General features: G+C 47.6%; 1 protein-coding gene and 1 long non-coding RNA gene across 14 annotated transcripts in view; one reads left to right on the top strand and one right to left on the bottom strand.

The window, feature by feature from the left end:
* EZH2 (enhancer of zeste 2 polycomb repressive complex 2 subunit) overlaps positions 1 to 21,674 on the top strand; it is a 64,996-nt gene extending 43,322 nt beyond the window's left edge. For 10 of the 13 annotated variants that reach the window (XM_045792406.2, XM_045792404.2, XM_045792403.2 and 7 more), the window contains 14 exons: positions 248 to 350; positions 857 to 1,035; positions 9,765 to 9,856; positions 11,224 to 11,464; positions 12,504 to 12,673; positions 13,096 to 13,190; positions 14,420 to 14,460; positions 14,822 to 14,947; positions 15,600 to 15,778; positions 16,555 to 16,650; positions 17,313 to 17,394; positions 18,170 to 18,250; positions 18,389 to 18,473; positions 21,351 to 21,674. In XM_045792406.2, coding sequence (XP_045648362.1) covers positions 248 to 350; positions 857 to 1,035; positions 9,765 to 9,856; positions 11,224 to 11,464; positions 12,504 to 12,673; positions 13,096 to 13,190; positions 14,420 to 14,460; positions 14,822 to 14,947; positions 15,600 to 15,778; positions 16,555 to 16,650; positions 17,313 to 17,394; positions 18,170 to 18,250; positions 18,389 to 18,473; positions 21,351 to 21,411 — 1,631 coding nt within the window. In that variant the 3' untranslated portion in view covers positions 21,412 to 21,674. The remainder of the gene's footprint in view (positions 1 to 247; positions 351 to 856; positions 1,036 to 9,764; positions 9,857 to 11,223; positions 11,465 to 12,503; positions 12,674 to 13,095; positions 13,191 to 14,419; positions 14,461 to 14,821; positions 14,948 to 15,599; positions 15,779 to 16,554; positions 16,651 to 17,312; positions 17,395 to 18,169; positions 18,251 to 18,388; positions 18,474 to 21,350) is intronic. The other 3 variants (XM_045792413.2, XM_045792408.2, XM_045792407.2) reach the window with 1 other exon arrangement.
* Positions 8,149 to 21,351, bottom strand: LOC148110329 (uncharacterized). The gene is made up of 2 exons (XR_015723780.1): positions 20,642 to 21,351; positions 8,149 to 16,640 (listed from the first exon to the last, which is right to left on the bottom strand). It is a non-coding gene; the product is annotated as an uncharacterized LOC148110329 (long non-coding RNA).
* Positions 21,675 to 22,036: the final 362 nt, after the last annotated feature.

Raw genomic sequence — 22,036 nt, forward strand, 5'->3', positions numbered from 1 at the left:
AGCTGGGATCACAGCCTGGGTCTTCTGCCTCCCGGGGGGCCTGAAACTTTCCATATTTATGTTGAGCTCTTTGTCTGGCTCACCAGCACTCCCTGGATACATGTAACATACGTCAGGAGTAAGTGAAACACAGAGTTGCTAATTTCTTAGGAAAATCCGCTTTGTTAGGTATAGTTGTGTGGAGAGAAGGAAGGATTGAAAACTTGTTTACTTTCATCTTCTTTCCCTTTCGTATTTCCCCATTTAGATAAAGAAAGCCGCCCACCTCGGAAATTTCCTTCTGATAAAATTTTTGAAGCCATTTCCTCAATGTTTCCAGATAAGGGCACAGCAGAAGAACTAAAGGAAAAGTAAGATTTGTTCTTTTGAGGCAATGTTGTCTTGTACGGTATGCAGCTCAGCATTTTGGTTTATCAGAAACGGAACTAAGGTAGCTGATGAGCCCCTGGGCTTCCTCTGTTGACTGTGGCAGGGTTCTCGAAACCCTGTGTCTGTGGCGCTTTGCTCAGGACGGTTACTGTAGGCGCGGTAAACACACAACATCACTGACGCTCGTACGTGGAGAGGAGAATTTCTCTGGACACTTGTAGAAATGTCAGTGTCGTTGAAGTTTGTTAATGAACATAGTCACATTTTTCATGACCTGAACCCTACCCGGGAACTTGATTCTTGATACACCGTGCATAATTTTTAATTCGCTCTTCATCTAAATAAAGATGGTTGTCGGTGAGACGTTTCCTTGTGTGTTTTGGGCAAGACGGGCATCACAGATGATACGTGGCACCGCTTAGAAACTGTATTTTCCGAGAAGTCGTTTTTGCTCCACCTTCACGTGCGTTTTTCTGGTTAATGTTAGGTATAAAGAGCTCACCGAGCAGCAGCTCCCCGGCGCACTTCCTCCTGAATGTACCCCGAACATAGACGGACCAAATGCTAAATCTGTTCAGAGGGAGCAGAGCTTGCATTCATTTCATACGCTTTTCTGTAGGCGATGTTTTAAATATGACTGCTTCCTACATCGTAAGTGCAATTATTGTACGTTTTCATTTTCTATCTTTGTTGTGGAATTATGTCTTAAAGCAACTTGGAAAGTGTTGTCATTTATTATTACTAGAATTTATCATTTAATCTGGCAGTTATGATTGAAAAATATGTTAGGATCAGATTATCGTGCTTTTGTACTTTGTTGCTTGAGGGTTGCTGGGAAGTCTTTTGCACGTGTTTAATTTGGGCCGCCTGTCTCCCACTAATTTGGAATACAGGTCAGTGGTTTTTCCATAAATGCTAACCAAGCAGTTGTTTTGTAATAAAGCTATTACCGTGAACTAGCTGGTAGCCGAGAGCAGCACTGCGACATTGATGAACAGATTTTGTTGAACAAGAAATTGGTTGAAAGGATGCTTATATATGTTCTTGTCTATTTAGTGGGTTCTTTTTTTGTTTTGGGTCTTCTGAGTAAGTTACTTTTAAAAATATCTGCATTTGGGGGACAGCCTGGGTGGCTCAGTCGGTTAAGCGTCTGACTCTTGATTTTGGCTCAGGTCATGGTCCTAGGGTCGTGGCATCAAGCCCCGCATCTGGCTCCGCACTCAGTGGGGAGTCTGCTAGAGATTCTCTCCCTCTGGCATGTCCCATCCTCCCCCCAGCCCCCTGCACTCCATGCACATTCATACTCGCTCTCTCTCAAAAAAAAAATCTGCATTTGAGGGGCGCCTGGGTGGCGCAGCCGTTAAGCGTCTGCCTTCGGCTCAGGGCGTGATCCCTGTGTTATGGGATCGAGCCCCACATTAGGCTCCTCTGCTATGAGCCTGCTTCTTCCTCTCCCACTTCCCCTGCTTGTGTTCCCTCTCTCGCTGGCTGTCTCTGTCAACTAAATAAAATCTTAAAAAAAAAAAAATCTGCATTTGAGTACAGGGAAAGCAGAAAATTAAAATGTTGTTAATGAAATTTAAGTGTGTCCCATATACTACTGCTGTATTTTTCTGACATTGCTGGGGACTGAGGCTTCGTAGGAAATTTTCCAGGTAACGGGAATTTTTTTTTTTTTTAAAGATTTTATTTATTTATTTGACAGAGATAGAGACAGCCAGCGAGAGAGGGAACACAAGCAGGGGGAGTGGGAGAGGAAGAAGCAGGCTCACAGCAGAAGAGCCTGATGTGGGGCTCGATCCCATCACGCCGGGATCACGCCCTGAGCCGAAGGCAGACGCTTAACCGCTGTGCCACCCAGGTGCCCCTGGGTAACGGGAATTTTTTAAGAACAATTTAAAAAGCACCAGCTGCTTTTGAGGCACATAGTTTGAAAAGATATCTGATATCTCCTTGGTTTCCTAAACAGAGTTTACTTAATAAAAGTTCGCTTTTTCCATGTTACGTTTTAGTGCGACCATCTGTGGCATGGTCCCCCCCCTTAGGGGCTTCTGGCCTGTGTGAAGTCGTTCCCTTGTGCTGATGGCCATTTTGGGTTCCTGCGGCTCTTTGACAGCAACCTCATTATCCAGTGGCGCCTCGTAATGTTAATTAGCCTGCCCAAGCAGTTACATCTTGTCTCATTTTGCGTTTTTGCTCATAATTTGTTGTGTGATATGTATCCTGACCTGGAAATGGTTTAAGTGCATGCGTGCGTGTTAGTGGTGTAGTTACCTTTAATTAGAAAAATTTGAAGTAGATTTTTAGAATTATTATATTTCCTATGTCCTTGCTCTTGTTAACCGCCTTCCTAATCTTGATGATTCCTTCATTTTAGTCATCTCTGCTCTGCCAGTCCTGATCAAAGGAAGGTCAGATATCCTACTTGCGCTCGGCAGTGTTGTCTTCATACAACTTTGACAGAGTTGCCTTGAATTTAATTCACCTTTACACACATTCATTTTATAAACTATGTCCAGTTTTTATTAAAACTATTATAAATTGCCTTCAGATACCACTCCAGCAAAAACAGTCGGGCGGAAGCTGTCCTTGGAAGTCTGTGAGATGGTCCCTCCAATTTGTTGTTGCAGCATTTCCCGTACCTTTCGTGTTGTACAAATGAATGAAAGGAAGTAAGATACTACTTTTAAACATTATTACAGGAGTTATTTTATTGTGGTCTTCCGATTTGAGTCATTTTGATGAACCTTGAACCTGATAATTATCTCCTTATTCAGGCTCGGAAGGAGAAGTTAGATAGTGATTGCACTCCAGGGAAGTTTGCTTCTGTGGAATGGCGGGCTGCTCGCGTGTGGCACGTGGGAGCAGTGGGTCCAGCAGCCGCTCTGCCCCCGTTTCCTTCTCTGGACACTAGAGCCAATCTCTTCATAATTTAGCCTTGATAGATTCCATAGGTATTCGTTGCTTTCCATTAACTTCGACAAAATATCACACCCCGTAGGTTTTTCCTAGGTAAAGTGAGTCAGTAAATACATCATTAAACATATGTTAAATGTAATATTTTGTGCTTTAATTTTGTTTTTGTCTATGTGAGAGAATAACATAGTACTTCATAAGCTCTTGGTTGTGAGGATTAAATTTATTACTCTGTAGTTTACGCAGAGTAAAATACTTAAAACAGTACCTGGCTTGTTTTTAGTCATCGTTGTTTAAACAGACCATCATTCACATGACCTGCGTTTCAAAAATGTATTAAGAGGTGTCCAGTGAACTCTCCCTGCCACTTCTGCCCTCATCCATAGAGTTTGTACCTCATTCTTTACACCACTAATGTCAATTTTTTTCTGGCAAAATGCAAAGATATTCTTTTTCTGGCTGTCCTATGCAAAAGGTGCCATACTATTCAGGCTTTTCCCCGTTTTGACTTAATAAATATGGTGGGTATTACTCCTGGCTGTGGAGGCTGCGTAGACTTCCGCCGTGGGAGGCGGGGAGCTTGCCGAGCTGATTCCTAAGGCTCAGCGTTTGCATTGTTTTGTGTCTCCCGCGCTGACAGCGCCACAGTGAGGAACCCTGGCTGTACCCGTGCGTCATTTCCCGCATGTCCAGGTGAACCCGATGCGCCGGGTTTAGATGGGGTTCGTTCTTTTGCATCTAACATTGAGTCACTGGAATTTATTCTGATAGAATTTTGGATCCACCCCTCCTCCCCACCTCCAAGGCTTGGAGTTGTTTCTATACCATTTACTGGAAAGTCCCCCAGTCGCTGCCATGCCGCCTGCCGTCATTCCCTGTCACCATGTGTGCTTGGGTTTCTTCTTTGCATTTGTTCCTTGAGTCTTTCTGTCCAGGAGGCTTTATTCAGAGATCTCCTGGCTATTCTTGCTTATTTTTTAATGTAAATTTTAGAATCTTTAGTTTGTCTAATTAAAAAAAAAAGTCTAGGTAATATGTTTATTGGAATCCCCTTAAACTTATTAATTACCTAAGGGAAAACTGATATCTTAAAATGAGGATTAAGTGTAACCATATGATCAAGTTTCCTTTTGTGTCCTTTAATAACCTCAAATTTTCTTCATGTAGCTCTTGTAAGTTCTTTCTTAAGATGATTTCTAGGTATTGATGGGTTGTTGCCTGGCTTTTTCTCTTTAAATCCTATATGTTTTATAACCTTGATACCTTACTCAGTTGTCCTTGTTTATATTAGTTTCTCAGTGGATTCTTATTTGAGCTTTCGAGTTATGAAAGTAAATTATCTGCAGTTACTGATATATTCTGTCTTTCCAGTATTTATGACTTTATTTTCTTGTGTAATTACATTGGGTTGTATCTTCAGTACAGTGTTAAGTAATATTGGTACTAGTAGGTACTTTTATTTATTTTTTTTGCTTCTGGATCAGTTTTGGAAAATTATCTATTTCACCTAGGTTTTGAAATTTATTTGTATAAAGTTGATCTAAGTGTTCTAACGATTCTTTTCTAGCTTCTTAAGTTTCATTCTCTCATTTTTCTTGATGAGCTTCAGAAGTGGTTTCTTTTATTTTATTTTGAAAATCTGTTTTGTGTTTTCCCCTCAGAATCCACTACTGTATTAGATTTACCATTTTTCTCTTTATGAATGTGATTTTTGCATTGTTTTCATTTTTTTTTTAAAGATTTTATTTATTTGACAGAGATAGAGACAGCCAGTGAGAGAGGGAACACAGGCAGGGGGAGTGGGAGAGGAAGAAGCAAGCTCCCAGCGGAGGAGCCTGATATGGGGCTCGATCCCAGGACTTCTGGGATCACAGCCTGAGCTGAAGGCAGACGGTTAACGACTGAGCCACCCAGGTGCCCCTGCATTGTTTTCATTCTTTACTCTTTTTTTGGGATATATGTGGTTAACATGCAATGAATTATCTCTAGAGTATTGTTTCAATCTCCCTTATGTTCTTATGTTTGGTATTAGTATTTATAAGTAACTTTAAGGAATATTTTATGTTTTAATTCATTGTTTAAGGGAGAATTTTTTAAACTTCTTGGGTGAAAGAGCCTTTTTTGGATGTTACATATTTTTTATGATTTCTATGTGGTAGTCTTACTGATCTTAGGTTACTTAGGTGTTGGGGGGGTGTCTACCATTCTTATCTATAAAGATGTTTCGATGGTAGGGGTTTGGCAGTTCATCTTAGCCAGAGCTCGGTATCTGATCATGGATCCTCTCTGTTAGAGGGACTTGTGTGTTCTAATGAAGCTTGAAGGATAAATGGCTTTGGTTTGAGAATGAATCCCATTTTGTATTCCAAATAACTTTCAGATCATAATCCATTTTGTAAATTGGAAACAGGTTCTGCAAACTTGGAATCATGTAATTTCTTTATAAAAGCCTCAGCCTAAAATTGGCTGCCTGCTCTGTCTTTGACACTTGTTAGAGGAACCAGGGTCAGCTCCTGAATGGACTGTGGGTGGGTATAAAACATTTCTGATGGGGAGGGAAGGCAGGCAGGCTGGGAAATTTTATGTGCTTAAATGGGATCAAAAGTAGAACCTTGGAGTAAATGTTTTGTTAGGTTTATATTATCTGTAGGTCTCCATTTTAAGCATAAAATCCAGTTCTCTCATTTCTGATATTAGGTAGAAGTCTGTTCTTTTGGAATGTGTATTAATGCTTATTGTAGAGCTTTTAACATTTTAATGGTTAGAACGTCAGAAACAGTATTCCAAAGTTTGTAGTTGATGGTTGACTTTTTTTTTTAGTATTTCAGATGTGTAATGATTAAAATTCAGATGTACAGAGTTCATATTTGCCATGTAATTAGAGTGACTTACCCTCCCTAAATCTTGGTTTTTCCCATCTATAAAATGGGGATAAGAATCCTAATACTTAGGGGATTTTGTGGGGTTAAATGAGGTCATGCTTAAGGCCTCTTATTGTGTGCTTTGAACACAAGAGCCTTTACTGTTAGCTGCCGTCGCTGCCTGCTCTTACTACTGTCCTATGCTCTGACACTGATATTTTGTAAGGTACTTAGTATTAAAAGTCTGATATCTGTGATATACACAAGAAATTATGTGATTCCAACTATAAGTATATTCAGTAAGAAGTTTTTTTAAAGATCTATTTATTTGGGGTGGGAGTGCATATGAGTGGGGAAAGGGACAGGGAGAGAGAATCTTCAAGCAGACTTCCCGCTAAGTGGGGAGCCCCATGTGGGGCTCGATCTCACAACCTGAGATCATGACCTGAGCCAAAACCAAGAGTCGGACACTCAGCTGACTGAGGCACCCAGGTGCCCCCATTCAGTAAGAATTCTTAATACCAAGTTCTAATCAGAGCAGACAGGATCAGTACTTTGAGCAGAAGCTAATGGATAACACTGACACTTGGTACTGGTCTGTGTTCATTTATTTTGTCATATTTATCACGTGACAATAAGCTGAAGACGTATTTAAGAGACGTGTTACATTCCAGAGGGGAGATTTCTCTTCCTCCATGTGGCGGGCTTGCTGGATGAGGGTCTTGGCACACCTGCTGTCAGCTAACTAGCCACGCGAATTATTCCCGTTAGTCCTGTTTCCTGACTTGTAAAATCACCACTGGAAATAGGTGATGGCTGAGGTCTGTGCCAACTCTGTGATTCTCTGATTCCCCAGTTCTGTGTTTGAGGCATCATTACTTGGTGAAACATTAGAACATTCTGAGGGTCTGCTCTGTATTTTTAAGCCATTTTTTTAGAATTGCCAGTTTACTCACGTACAGGGATAGGGAATAGCTGGAACCGTGCCTCGTAACAGTCCTCTTACCTTTGCTTGAAGCCTTTAGATTTTCATCAAGATTCTACAGGCTGCTTTTGAAATTAAACAAAAACAAAACCCCTCAACATTCCATGTTCTCTCCTTTATATAAAGTTTTTAAGAAAGCACCATGCTTCAATTTTCTAATAATTTCTTGATCAGGGAATTTTATATGTTCTCCCCCATAATTTATTTAGCTAGAAAAATATTTTAATAACTTATTTGAAATACCAGTATTTCAAGATGCCTATGTGAAAATATTAAGTATTCTGAAAAAATCTCAAATAGTTAAGACATTTCTATTTCTAGAAGAGGGAATTCTTTATATACCTAGTTTTCTTGAACAATTGAAGTTTGAAATTCTGCTGAGGGAAGTCTAGTAAGGAGAATAGTTCTCTTTCTTGAGCTAAGTGCAATGTGAAATGAAGAATGTTTTTTTACCTTTGATGATTAGTGTATTAATTTTTCCTTCATAATCAGAATGTGGCTGGTGAGTGTTCTGTGACTTTGCTCTGGTGTCTCTATGGCCTCTCCCAGCGCAGGACTGGCAGGGGCTGCTGTCCTCCCGTGCATGTGTGTGTACAGATATGTATGTGCCTTTGTATTTTTCACTGGATCAGGTGAAATCAAGAACATCAATCCATAAATAGGGGAGACAGCCACACTAAAAACAAATTTTACCAAAAACAGATTACTCTGTACGTGCTGACTGGCTAAGGGCGATCTTATTTTTTGGATTGATGTAATTCCTTGCTGCTGATGTGACCGTAACCTTTTGTAGGCTCAGACTTTGTATTTTAGGGGTCCTCACCTGTTCAAAACCATAATCCATTGCTAAATTAGTTGTATCAGTCTCTCATCTCACAGGGAAATCTAACACACACTTGAAACAGAGTTTGAGTCTTGAATTTCTACTTCAAAAACATGTCTTTTCCCCCTTATTTCCCTTATCAGTCTGTCTTTCCCATTTAAGTTCTATGGATAGAAGTATGGCTTTTTATAGACTTTTTTTTTTTTTTTTAAAGATTTATTTTTGGGTAGAGAGAGCATGTGCTCGGGTTGGGGGAGGGGCAGAGGTGGACGGAGAGATTCTAACAGACTCCACACTGAGCCTGGAGCCCGACTTGGGGCTCGATCCCATAACTCATGAGATCAGGACCTGGGCTGAAACCATGAGTCGGGCGCTTAACTGACTGAGCCACCCAGGCTCCCCTACAGATATTTTTTAAATGGTTTGTTTCATGAATATGTCACTTACTTTATCCAAATTAAGGTGATTTTCATCTTGTGTAATTCTGAACAGGGCATTTCTAGCATTTGCCTTCGTAGCTGGAAGTAGGCTTTTCTCGAGGGTTTCTCCAAGTTCTCACTGCTGTGCGTTAATGCTTAGTTCACTCTTGTACTAGAATTAGAATCTTTTTGTTATCGCATTATTTGGGGATTTTTAAATTTCAAACACTTCTTTCTAGAACCTGTTTTATGTGGGGCGCCTGGGTGGCACAGCAGTTAAGCATTTGCCTTCGGCTCAGGGTGTGATCCCGGCGTTATGGGATCGAGCCCCACATCAGGCTCCTCCGCTAGGAGCCTGCTTCTTCCTCTCCCACTCCCCCTGCTTGTGTTCCCTCTCTCGCTGGCTGTCTCTATCTCTGTCGAATAAATAAATAACATCTTTAACCAAAAAAAAAAAAAAAAAAACTGTTTTATGTGACTGTGTTTCCTATACAAGGGTGCTGACTATAAGCTTTCACTAGATTGCTGAATTGTGTGTGATCTGAAGAAACTGAATTTCAGTAGTCTGAGGCTGTCCTCTTTATTTATTTAAAAGTCTATTTATTTAATCTCTACACCCAGCATGGGGCTCGAACTCATGACCACTCATGACCCTGAGTTCAAGAGCTGCATGCTCTTCCAGCTGAGCCAGCCAGGCACCCTTGTCCTCTTTATTTTTGAAGATTTATTTATTTTAGAGAGCGAGCGAGGACAAGTGGAGGGGCAGAGGGCGAGGGAGAAAAGCAGACTCCCTGCTGAGTGCAGGGCCCTACATGGGACTCGATCCTGGGACCCTGAGATCATGACCTGAGCCAAAATCAAGAGTTGGCCGCTTAACGGACTGAGCCACCCCCGCAACCCCATCCTCTTTATTTTTAAAAACTAGTTTTTTAACAAGTGCTATCCTATTTTTCTCCATTTTGACGGCTGATTGTTGACCTTCTTTTGGGAATCAAGAAATTATAGATGCCAGAATTCTTCTGGTAAAAATAGGAAATCTGATTTCCTTGTAGAGGGGATATATCAGTTTCTATGACGATATCAAAGACTAAATGTTCATAATCAGAGTTTAGAGTTATGTGCGTCAATTATACTTGTAAGGAGAAAAGTAGGGACTCACTAATTATTCCAGAATTTACGGTTTCCTCCCTTGTTAGGGGTTGGTGGGTTGGAGTGGCAGTGTTCCAGGGGAGAGTCGAGGAGAATACATGGAGATGATTCAGTAAGAGCTTGAAGGAAAGTTCTGTCCCGGAAACAATACATTGGCAAGTTTAACTGACTTTTTCCATTGAAATGGTGGAAATGAAAAAGTAAATATAGTTATATTTGGATATTTTATGTTTATTTTGCAGCTTTTCACGCAACACCCAATACTTACAAGCGGAAGAACACCGAGACGGCTCTAGACAACAAACCTTGTGGACCACAGTGTTACCAGCACTTGGTAAGCTCGAGTGCTGCACGACCCACAGGGCGCTGGAGGAGTCTTCCTGGTGGAGTGTGGCGAGGTCTGCGAAGGCGGCGTTGGCGCTGTTGCTCCCATACTTTGGCCACATGCTAGGCAGAGAGTCTCACCCGTGCGGGTTCTTTCTAGCTGCTACGTACTGCACGTTCTAGGCCTTCATGAATCTTGGATTATTCTTTGTGTTAATCGCTTCAGCAACCTTCCAATGCCTTTAGGATCAAGGACTCTTACACCTGCCACCAAGTTGATGAGAGTGAGAAGCACAGTTAGCTCCTTAAGCCCCAGAGGCTCGGTGACTGTATGCGGGAGTTCTGAGCCTTCCCCAGCCTAGCCCTTCTCGAGTCTTAGACCCATGGTATCAGTTTGAGTCAGGTGATAGGGATGGAGAAAAAGTAAGGGTTTAGGAGCATATGAGGTAGAAAAGTTGTTTTTTACGGGTACTATCTTATTTTTACCATTTTCCCTCTTGGAACCAAGCCACTCCTACCTAGGAACTAAATGGGTAATATTGCCTGTTGGATTTTGGACAGAAGAGTCATTGAATGGCACCTGCAGAAGGTATCCTATTTTTAAGCAATTTGGTTTTTGTAGAATGAAGTATAAAACTGTTGGCTGTGCTCAAACTTCTCCCTTCCACTGCCACTAAAAATGGGATTCTTGAACACCATTTTATAATACTCTAAAGGCAGAATTTTATTTGGCTCATCCAAGATGTTTCTGTGGTCTCTCTATAATCCATGATCTTACTGTTGCTTCATACTCTCTGCGACTGGATTATGGACTCGCTTGTGCAGAATGCAGTGCTCCCAGCCTTGCTCCCCAAGTTCCTTTCATGACTTCAGGGGCTGTGCATCCCCCCCAGGAAAAAATGGGGTGTTTGAATAATAAGGCAGGAAGCAGCAAAGTCCAGTATGCTTCTCTGTTTTGTATTTTTCTGGTGTACTTCAAATATTACCGCAGAGAGGTAGCTTAAGAAAACCTGAACTAGGAAAGTCTGACTCTGGATGCACGTTAGCCACGATTCTTCTCATAAAAGTTCATGTTTAAAGAGACTTATTTTTTTATATTTTAACTTACAATCACTTTATATAATTCACAAGCTCACATAAAATTGTCTTGTTGGATCTCACATCCTGTAGCACAAAGAGAACCTATATGTACCTTTCTGAGAGTTCCAAACTATCAGAAGCAGATAGAAAACCAAGAGCATCTAGATATGCAAATGAGGGCTTGTAAAAATGGCTGTGATACATTTATTGACTAACTTGCTTTATGCAATCCTTTTTTTCTCATCCAACGAAGAGTTGTAGAACTTGACCTCGATGTACACATTTTTCACTTTGTAGGAGGGAGCAAAGGAGTTCGCTGCCGCCCTTACCGCGGAGCGGATCAAGACCCCGCCGAAGCGGCCCGGCGGCCGCAGGAGAGGCAGGCTCCCCAACAACAGCAGCCGGCCCAGCACCCCCACCATCAACGTGCTGGAGTCCAAGGACACAGACAGCGACAGGGAAGCGGGCACTGAGACAGGCGGCGAGAACAACGATAAAGAGGAGGAGGAGAAAAAGGATGAGACTTCCAGCTCCTCGGGTAAGACCCGGATGAAGGCTGCACCCTTCACTCAGTGAGTTCTTGGTGAGGACAAGGCCGAGAGCAGAGAGCTGGCTCAGGGTGTGGAGCGGAATTTGTGCTGCCTTCTGCCTGCACCCCGACCCTGCCTGTGAGGACTGCCTGCCGGGTTGTGGGAAGGCTGACGACGCAGTGTGGTCAGGTTGGGTGTCACTGTCCTTTCTCCATCCTTCTCGGACGGGGCATCACTTGCTTTAAGCTGGTGGCTGTTCTGGGCATAGTTACGGTTGGGAGAACCCATGCGCACTCCCAACGAGTGTTTTACTGCTGGGCTTGTCCTTTCATCCTGTAACTTAACTTACACCATGAGTAACAACAGCAGACCCCCTCAACTTATATTTTATTTAAAAAATTTTTTTTGAAGTAAGCTTTAAACCCAGTGTGGGGCATGAACTCACAACTCCGAGATTAAGAGCCACGTGTTCCTAGGCCTGAGCCAGCCTGCCGCCTGTCCGCTCAGACCTGACAAGGCTGTGTTAAAGGCAGCCCAGCCTTGTGTCCCATGGGAGGCTTGATTGTTTATTTTCAAGATGGTTCACTTCTTGCTTTTTTCATTTATTTGAGAGTGAGAGAGAGCACAAGCAAGAGGGTAGGGGCAGAGGCAGAGGAAGCAGCAGACTCCCCACTCAGCTGGGAGCCTGATGTGGGGCTCGATCCCAGGACTCTGAGATCATGACCTGAGCTGAAGGCAGACGTTTAACCAACTGAGCCACCCAGGCCCTGAATTTTACTTTTTTTTTTTTAAAGATTTTATTTATTTATTTGACAGGGAGAGACAGCCAGCGAGAGAGGGAACACAAGCAGGGGGAGTGGGAGAGGAAGAAGCAGGCTCCTAGCGGAGGAGCCTGATGCAGGGCTCGATCCCAGAACCCCGGGATCACACCCTGAGCTGAAGGCAGACGCTTAATGACTGAGCCACCCAGGCGCCCCCCGAATTTTACTTCTTAATACTGTTCTCCAGTTGTCATTTCTTGACCAATGCTTAACTTTGGTTTTCTAGAAGCAAATTCTCGGTGTCAAACGCCAATAAAGATGAAGCCAAACATTGAGCCTCCTGAGAACGTGGAGTGGAGCGGTGCTGAGGCCTCGATGTTCAGGGTCCTCATTGGCACGTATTATGACAATTTCTGTGCCATTGCCAGGCTCATTGGGACCAAAACTTGTCGACAGGTAAGCACATCTGATAAAGTACTGTTCAAGAACTTGAGATAGAGGGAACATAAGTCAGCACTGTCCAAACAGATCATTTTTGGTTATTCTTGAGCTCCTGTTCCTCTCCTGAAAAAGAGGTAGATTTGTTTTTCACTGAGCGGGAACTGAATGAAAATGATTCTTCTGACTTCAGAGATTTCAGGGAGGAGATCTACAAAGCTGCTGAGACTTTAGGCTAGCCCTGCAGCTCTTGCCCAGAGCGTGGTGGCAGCCGCTCTCCCCGCGTGAGGGTCGGGTCAGTGTCTGCCCTGCTTTCCGCTGTATCCCCGGCCCCTGGCAGCGCCTCGGCCGAGACCGAGAGCTTTCTGGTACGGGCGAGCCTAAGACAGGTTTGCCTGAGCACACGGGGCTCACGGCCCTGTGACGGTGCCTCTTGTCAGGTGTATGAGTTTCGTGTCAAAGAATCGAGTATCATAGCTCCCGCTCCGGCCGAGGATGTGGACACCCCCCCGAGGAAGAAGAAGAGGAAACACCGGTAAGCCTGCGTGCGGCCGTGCGAGGGCTGAGCCTCCGTTCGGCTACGGACCCTGGAGTCGTGCTGGCCTAGGCGCTCGTGTGTCGTCTCTCTTAAGCCTGCAGTAGACTTGGTGTGTGGAGAGTCCTAAAAATGACGGTCACCATGCTGCAGTTTAGTTAAGGAAACCTGGTTAGTAGCTTCTGCAGTAAAGGCTCCACTTGCTCTGAGAGGGATCTCGGATGTGGCCCTGGGCCGGCTTCTTGAGGGCTGATGGGAGGGCTGAGCCGGCTTTTATTCTAGGAGCCCGTGTTCTCCAGGTGCGGGGTTGCTTTCTGGTCTCTACAGACACCCCGCTTTCAACCTGGTGGAGGTCACCTGTCACAGGGCTCATGCGGAGCGAGGAGCCCGGGGAGGGTTTTCGGGCAGGCTACTTGTATTAAGTGTGGAGCCGGAAACCACGCCCATCCGCGTACCTTTCCTCCGGCCCGCTCGGTCTGGGGAGAGCAGCACAGCCGGGTAAGGGTAAAGGACGACACTTCAGCTCTGCGCAGGCTCACATTCCCTTTCTTTATGAAGGGTGGACCATTTAATTTAGAACTGGAAGAATATAGTTTTCCCCACAGGAATTTAGGCTTTAGTAGAAATAGCTGTATCTCTTGGTTGAATTCTGATCGTATAGCGCAGTGGAATGACTACAGATGCCTGAAATTAGACACATGCTGTTATTTCAGGCTCACCCACTTCCGAGTAAACCCAGGTAGACGTGGCCTGCCACGGAAAGCCAGGGCTGGAGGGGCTGGCTCCCCCAGGGCGGCCCGCGCTCCCGCAGAGGTGGGGGGGGGTGAGCCCTCCTGCGTGGTTAACAGCGGACCCTCGAACAACATGGGGCCACTTAACATGTGTTTTCTGGTCCTGCACATATAGTTTCTCTGTATTTTCTCTCTAGCTTACTTTATTGTAAGGACACCATATAATACATGTGACATAGAAAATCTGTACCAGTCAGTTACCAGTGAGGCTTATGGTCCACAGGCTGTTTTTGGGGAGTCAAAACTTACGTGCAGATCTTGGGGGGGATGGTGTGGGACGTTCACACCCCCAACCCCGCCTTGTTCAAGGGTCAGCTGTTCTTGTCAAAGCACTGTTCCGCTCGGGGCCCACGCTGACTGTCTCGTAGCTTCGGTTGGATTTGTGCCGTCACACACTCCCCGGCTGCACAAAGATGACCTGAGTTTTGTGTTTTGCAGGTTGTGGGCTGCACACTGCAGAAAGATACAGCTGAAAAAGGGTTAGCATCTTTCTGTTCACCTTCATAATTCAAAATGTTTACTCGTTTAACAATAGTAACTGGATTAGCGTTTGGGGTAGTCTGATGTACTTGACTTCTGTACCTTAAACCCATTTAGACGGAGGATGTCTGCTGATTCACGTCCAGTTAGTCCTCTGGTGCAGCGGGAGTGGGTCAGCCAGGGAGGGGAGTCCTCTGGACTCGCCAGGCACGTGGGGGGTGGGAGGTGGTAGCTGCCATCACCGCGCACACGCAGTACGGAAGACGTGCTGCCCGCCAGTGTACCGGGGAAGGACACGTTCTTGCTCGTGGTGTTTGAGTGCCTCTGGATTGAGCTGCGTGCTGTTCTCTCCTTACGCAGATGGCTCCTCGAACCACGTTTACAACTACCAACCCTGTGACCATCCACGGCAGCCTTGTGACAGTTCGTGCCCTTGCGTGATCGCACAAAATTTTTGTGAAAAGTTTTGTCAGTGTAGTTCAGAGTGTAAGTATTTGCTTTGATGAACTGCATGAAAATTAGAGGCTTTTGGGCAGCAGTTTAAAATAGTAAACGACAGCATAGCAGCTCTTGCTTGTTTCCCTTTTTTAGCGTTTTAGGAAATGCATTTATTCTATAAGGATTTATGGGGCGCTGGTGGCCAGCGCGTGTCTGTGGGCAGGTCAGGCAGCACTGGATTGTTTAAATTAAATCATAGTCAAGTTGGCACAGAATGTAAAGGGCATCTAGCCGGGTCCCGGAAGTGGTCAGCATGCCGGGCGCAGAAGTCACCGTCGAGGTGACACTCAGCATTTAACGAAACGGCATAGGCAGCTTGGACACCAAGAAGGGTCTAGCACTGCGGACCCAGAGAAGGGTCATGAGCCATGGCTCTTCTTTCGTCTAAACCCTTCCTTCACACCCACTTTATAAATCAAAGAGCTTTTCCATACACGTGCCACCTGACAAATACGAATGGAAAGCCAGCTCAGTGGGGCTCGTTTTCAGTAGTGACAGCTCTTCCTTCCTGTCCCTTCAGTTTCCTCTCGGGTCTGGGTGGGGGAGGGGGACCTGGGGGTGAGGGGACCCGACAGAGTCCAGGCTCTGCGCGCTCCCAGACCCGCAAGGCCCGCAGATGACGAGGACCCTCTTCCCGAAGGTCAGAACCGCTTCCCCGGCTGCCGCTGCAAGGCGCAGTGCAACACCAAGCAGTGCCCGTGCTACCTGGCCGTGCGCGAGTGCGACCCTGACCTCTGCCTCACCTGCGGCGCCGCCGACCACTGGGACAGCAAGAACGTGTCCTGCAAGAACTGCAGCATCCAGCGCGGCTCCAAGAAGGTGTGCTCGCCTCCTCCTGCCAGCGGCCGGCTCGCCGCTGCTGCTCGCTAAAGCGAAGGGGGTCCCGGGTGCTGCGGTGGTGGGGGCAAGACGGGGCTTGGAGGGGAAGACCTAGGCGGTCAGTCCTCCGTTTTCAACGGGACACCTTCCCCTGCCGACACCAGCCCCGGATGGCAGCAGAGGCAGGAGAGGCATTTTTCTAGTTGTACACAGGCCCCGTGGGAGTAGATGCGTTCCCGTCAGAACAGAGGCACGTTCCCAGCTTAGGGTCCGGAGCCGTCCTAGCACGTAACTGGGGTCACCGCCAGCACTGGCTGGCCAGGCTCAGGGGTTAGGTGGTTTTCTTATGCTAGGTTGTGAATTTCGTCCTCACGTCACATTGATGCTGGGACAGTCCCCAGGGCCCCCTGCTCAGTCCTGTCTCCCCCCCCCGCCCCATACTTGTTGATGTTTGGAAACCGTTCACATTGACGCACCTTTGCAGACTGCTTGGAGAACTCCCGACACAGGAGAACGTACTTTTTACCAACAGGGTTTCATTTGCTTAATGGTAGGACCAAAGATAGCTTTACTTACAAAGGAAGCCGTGCTTTTCCAATACCTGGGAAGCTGGCCCCTCGGTTCGGGGTGCTCAGAGCTCTCCTGCCGACAGCGTCTGGTTGAGTGACTGCTCTGGAACGGGGCCGAGGACGGACGGCGGGTCATCTTGTAGCCCACGTGTCGGCCCTGCGTCTCTGCTCCTTTGCTGATGCGGCTGTGCGTGCGTTCTTCTCTAGCATTTATTGCTGGCGCCGTCCGACGTGGCAGGCTGGGGCATCTTCATCAAAGACCCCGTACAGAAGAATGAATTCATCTCGGAGTACTGTGGAGAGGTAAGGCGAGGGGGACCCAGTTTCAGGACAGTGTACACGGATCCCATGGATTCGTGTGGGATCCTATGTAACTTTCCTTGGTTTTGGGCTGATGTCATTGGATTAGAGTGAATTAATAAAAAAATGCCTTTTCAGCCTGGACTGAACTCCTGCTTGCGGGTTTGGCTTGCTTGGTAAATAGACTGCTTCAGTCCTTGTCACATTTAGCACTTCTCATCTGGGGACGAGGGGGAGAACAAGAGCTTTGTGCTGTACAGTCCGCCCTACTTAAGCCACGGCCTAACTGCTAAGAATCTAGGAACGACAGTGTCATTAATCATATGCCTTTTTAGTTGTAGAGTTAGGGAAAAACCATCAGGCTGGCTTCATTTTTGGAATTAACCCGCCCAGCTTGTATTTTTTCTTTAGTGAAAACACTTGCTTTCTGCAAGCACAGTTCCTTTCGATGTGGAAATGTTAGTTCTGAGTTGAAGTCCTTAAAAGATCCTGGTTGTGAAACACCAGCACGTAGCCTGAATGGGGGCGGAGGGGGGGAGGCCAGCCGTAGGGACAGGTTGTGGGGTCCCTCCCGAAGGTCTCATTCTCCCGAGGAGCTTGCGTGCGTGCCTGCCAGTCTCAATCACCTAATGCAAAGCAGCCTTACCCTCTGCCTTTCTTTTTAGATTATTTCTCAAGATGAAGCAGACAGAAGAGGGAAAGTATATGATAAATATATGTGCAGCTTTCTGTTCAACTTGAACAATGGTACGTTTGACTTGGGCTGTCTGGTTCCTGGGCGGCAGCCGGGAGCCCTCCGCTGCTTGGAGTCCAGACGGGAAGGCACAGGGCTCCAGTGTGGGAGCGGGGCCAGGGTGCATCTTCACCTACGAGCTCCTGGGATCCCTCACTCCCTGGCACAGGCTTAGGAAAGGGCTGTTTGTCTGCAAGCCAACGAGGCTGGACCAGATGGTTCAGAGCCATCTGCCTCTGGGGCCGCGCCAGACTGCTCCGAGCTTGCCGCCGCTGCTTTCCTGCTGCGCTCCTGACCACCCAGCTGTGGGGTCCACTCGGCCCCCTGCCTCTGTGTCATTAGTGCTCCAACTGACCTGGGAAGGGGCTGGAGCTCCGAATTGTGCCGCCTCTCCCAGACTTCCCTTGGGTGTTCTCCAAGGCCTGTGAGAATAGGGGAGCGGGTTTTTAGACAATGTTCTCGGGGAGAGGACCTCAGGCCGCAGTGGGTATTGCTGCTGGCAGGGGGAGCAACGAAGAAAACGTCTGACCCCCAACCTCAGAGTAACTCAGCTGGGACATGCAGCATATGGTCTTTGTGTGAACACGCGCCACAGAGAGTAGAATGAAAAACGTAATTTCAGATGTGAAATGCTTATTCTTGAAGTTAGGAGTTTCGATTCCATGTTTGTAAAGGCAAGTCCTGGAGAGCTAGAGCCAGGGGCGGCTCCGGAATTGTAATGACTTCGTGTTGACAGAGCCAGGACTGAAATGGTTCACTAGATGACGCTTGTTTTTCTTCTTTTTTTAGATTTTGTGGTGGATGCAACCCGCAAGGGTAACAAAATTCGTTTTGCAAATCATTCAGTAAATCCGAACTGCTATGCAAAAGGTAGGTGCTAAGGGAGCCAGCATTCCCAGCAGCACCTCTTCCAGACCAGTGGTGGGGGGCGGAGCAGCCCTGGGCCAGAGGAGGGTGACGTGCGTGCGTGCCTTCAACTCACTGACACCAGTGTGTTTCTCTTTCCAGTTATGATGGTTAACGGCGATCACAGGATAGGGATTTTTGCTAAGAGAGCCATCCAGACTGGTGAAGAGCTGTTTTTTGATTACAGGTTGGTAACAGCTTATCTCTAGTGTGACCTGGACAAAGGGGGTCTTTTTGCTCTTTGTCGCTCTTCCACTCACTCTTACAGGGATTCATCCGGTTATCTGTCAGGGGCTGTACCTTCTGGGTAACGTAGTTCCCACTACACAAGGAATGGTTATTTTTGAAACCCAGGCACACCTCAGGTAGTGCGGGTTCGGTTCCCAAGCACTGCAGTAAAGTGGATGGTAGTCTTTCCGCAGCTGGAGGGTCTGGGTGGCGCTGCCGACCCATCAGGGTGCTGGGCGCTGGAGGCCGGCGCGGCCGTGCAGGTTCGTAAGACAAGCGTGCGGTTCGCCGCCTCGACGGCTCGTCCGTCACGGTTTCTCTGCCGCAGCCGGTGCTGCCGGGTGGCATTTTACCCGCAGCAGAACTGCCTTCAGAATCGGAGTCCGTCCTCCCGAGCCCTGCCGCTGCCTCGTCAGCTGAGCTGCGGTCACGTTCTCGATCCTCGGTGGTCGTTTCAAGCATCGTCTCGGCGTCTCCGCCAGGACGAGCCGCATCCGGGAAGCCCCTTGCTTGGCGCGGCCCGAAGCAGCGGCTCCTCGTCCGCTCACGTTCGGTCCGGACTCTGCAGCAGCTCCGTGCCGTCTTCGGGCTCCACGCCTGGTTCTGTCCTCTGGCTGTGTCTTAGTTGTTGCGTTTCTAGAGCACAGACGGAGGGGACTTAGCATCAGTCTTAAGCACCCTAGGGTTTTCAGGTCACCGAGCACCGGCTTCCGCCTCAGGTCACCAGCCGCATTAGCCCCTCACAGGAGGGTCCGCCTGTCCTTTGAAGCTTGAAGCCAGGCGCTGCCTTCTCCTCTCCGGCTGCGAAAGTCCTCGCTGGCGTCTCCTCCAAGAGCAGGCTGTCTCGTCTGCGCGGACAGTCTGTGGTTTAGTGCGGCCACCTTCATCGGTGATCCTAGCTGGAGCTTCTGGAAAGCTTGCTGCTTCACCTTGCGCTCCTGTGTTACGGGGACGGCGTCTTTCCTTGAGCCTCCTGACGCGGCCTCTGCCAGCTTCAGACGTTCCTTCTGCAGGTCCTCACCTCTCAGCCGTCCTAGAACCGAGGAGAGTCCGGGCCTGGCTCTGGATGAGGCTTTGGCTTAAGGGAGCGTGTGGCTGGTGTGGTCTCCTGGGCAGACCACTGCCCCTTTCTCCACGCAGCAATAAGGTTGTTTCCCTAATCATTCGTGTGTTCCCTGGAGTAGCACTTCAAAAAAGTTTACTTATCTTCTATACCCCACGTGGGGCTCGAACTTAACCCCAAGACCAAGGGTCAAATGTTCTTCCGACTGAGCCAGTCAGGCGCCCTTGGAGTAGAACTTCTGGTTTTTTTTGCGAATTTTTCCTTTGCACCGACGACTTGGCTGAGGCAGGAGGCCTCGTGTGTGGTCTATCTTGGTTTTCAACAGGCCTTCCTCGTTGAGCTTAATCTGTTCTCCTTTTTGATTGAAAGGGAGGGTCCTAGGACTCTTCCTTTCACTTGAACACTTAGAGGTCACTGCAGGGTTACCAGCCGGCCGGGTTTCAGTAGTGTTGTGTCCCGGGGACTGGGGAGGCCGGAGCAGAGGCGGGAACGGCCGGTGGTGCAGTCAGGACGCACCTGACGTTTCTTCCTCACATCCATCATCTCATGGGGGTGCAGTTCGTGGCTCCCAAAACAATGACAGCAGTGACATCCAAGATCACCGATCACCTTAACAGGTATAATAATGGAAAAGTCTGAACTATTACAAGAACAAATGACCAAAATGTGGGAGACGTGAAGAGTAAGCAAATGCTGTTGGAAAAATGGCGCCGCCGGACTTGCTCGAGGCAGCGCTGCCGCGAGCCTTCGGTGTGTGTGGGGGAGGGGGGAGGTGCTTGTGAAGCAATAAAATGAGGCCTGTGTGATAAAAGAATGCAGACAGCCCGTGCTGGAGCTGCTGACGTCGTGCTGACCCGTCTGGCTTCCTGCAGGTGCATTTTCGAAAGGAAAGGGGAGCTCGCTGCATTTGCATCGGTTCGCAGCGGGCCTGCCATCGAGGTTGTCCCGGGTTTCTAACATCGGCGTATTTACACCGACTGCATTCTTTTTACTTGCTAACGTACTCAGCACATCCTCAGCGTTTACTACTTTAACGGTTAAGGCCTGGTTGGCCTGTATCCTACCTGGTCAGCGTCGGGGTCCTTCTGGGGAAAGTCACAGGACGCTGAGGCCACGCGGCCCCCCCACCGTGGGCTTCACACAGGCCTCAGGCTGGCAGTGTAGTCAGGCCCTGGGGGGTGAGTTGACAAGAACGTATATTTCAAGGCAAGCAGAGGACGGTGTAGCTAAATAAATCCCGTGGCTGAATAGTTGTCCCCTTACGAAGCTTAACTTTTGAGGATTGAGACGAAGGCCTTGCGTAGCCGTGCTTCATGGCGACCTGCCGCACTGAAGGCCGCCTCGAAACCACCCCTGACGGGAGCCGGGGAAGCCCCCCTCCTGCAGGGAGGTCACCGCCGCCCCAGGCTTCCTTTGAGGGGGCCCTGGGGCCCACGCTCCTCGTCAGGCTGCCTGTTTGCCTGGCCCTCGGGGGCGGGGGCTGCTCTCTGCCCTCTTCCCCAGGGCCCGATCACCCTTCTTTCCAAGGCCTCCCCGGTGCCGGGCCTCGTAGTGAGGTGCGGACCTGCCCTGGGAAGCAGTGTCTCGGGGCCGGCGGGGGGCGGGGAGCCGGGGAAGGCTGGTGCGCTTCTCAGCCAGACTAGAACCAGCGCCCCGGCCGCGGGCGTCGCCCACTGCTGCCGAGACACTGCGCACTCAGTGGACAAGCAGGCGCGACTGTGTGACGCTCAGCTGTGCCGGACGCCCGCTCACTGCTCTCTCGTGCTCTTTCAGATACAGCCAGGCCGACGCCCTGAAGTACGTGGGCATCGAAAGAGAAATGGAAATCCCTTGACGTCTGCTACCTCATCCTCCCCCTCCTCCTCTCTGGAACAGCTGCCTTAGCTTCAGGAACCTCGAGTACTGTGGGCAATTTAGAAAAATGCAGTTTGAAATTCTGAATTTGCAAAGTACTGTAAGAATAATTTATAGTAATGAGTTTAAAAATCAACTTTTTATTGCCTTCTCACCAGCTGCCAAGTGTTTTGTACCAGTGAATTTTTGCAATAATGCAGTATGGTACAGTTTTCAACTTTGAATAAAGAATACTTGAACTTCCCCTGTTGTTGGGTCATTGATGGTACGGATCTGTCTGCTGATGGTAGAAAAAGACCGCGTCTCTAATAGGAGCGCACACTCACCTTCAACTCCTGGGCTCTCTCGTCCTCCTGTGAATCTTAAATATAATTGGGCAAATTAGTGTTCATAGGCGATAGTAACAAACATAAAATATATATTAATGTAACATATATATAGGATACATAACAGATGCATGTACTTGACAGTCTGCCTAATTATAACACCAGTATTGCCTGTTGTAAGTGAAAGATGCCCGTCAGTGACGAAGCCCACGCGCTGGGGTCGGGGCGGGTGGGTCCCAGCGGCCCAGCACATGACGCCTGTGAGCCTCTCTCCTTGTA

The sequence above is a fragment of the Ursus americanus genome, chromosome 3 (assembly GCF_024610735.1).
Source record: "Ursus americanus isolate L20-20 chromosome 3, mUrsAme1.1.p, whole genome shotgun sequence".
Taxonomy (NCBI): domain Eukaryota; kingdom Metazoa; phylum Chordata; class Mammalia; order Carnivora; family Ursidae; genus Ursus; species Ursus americanus.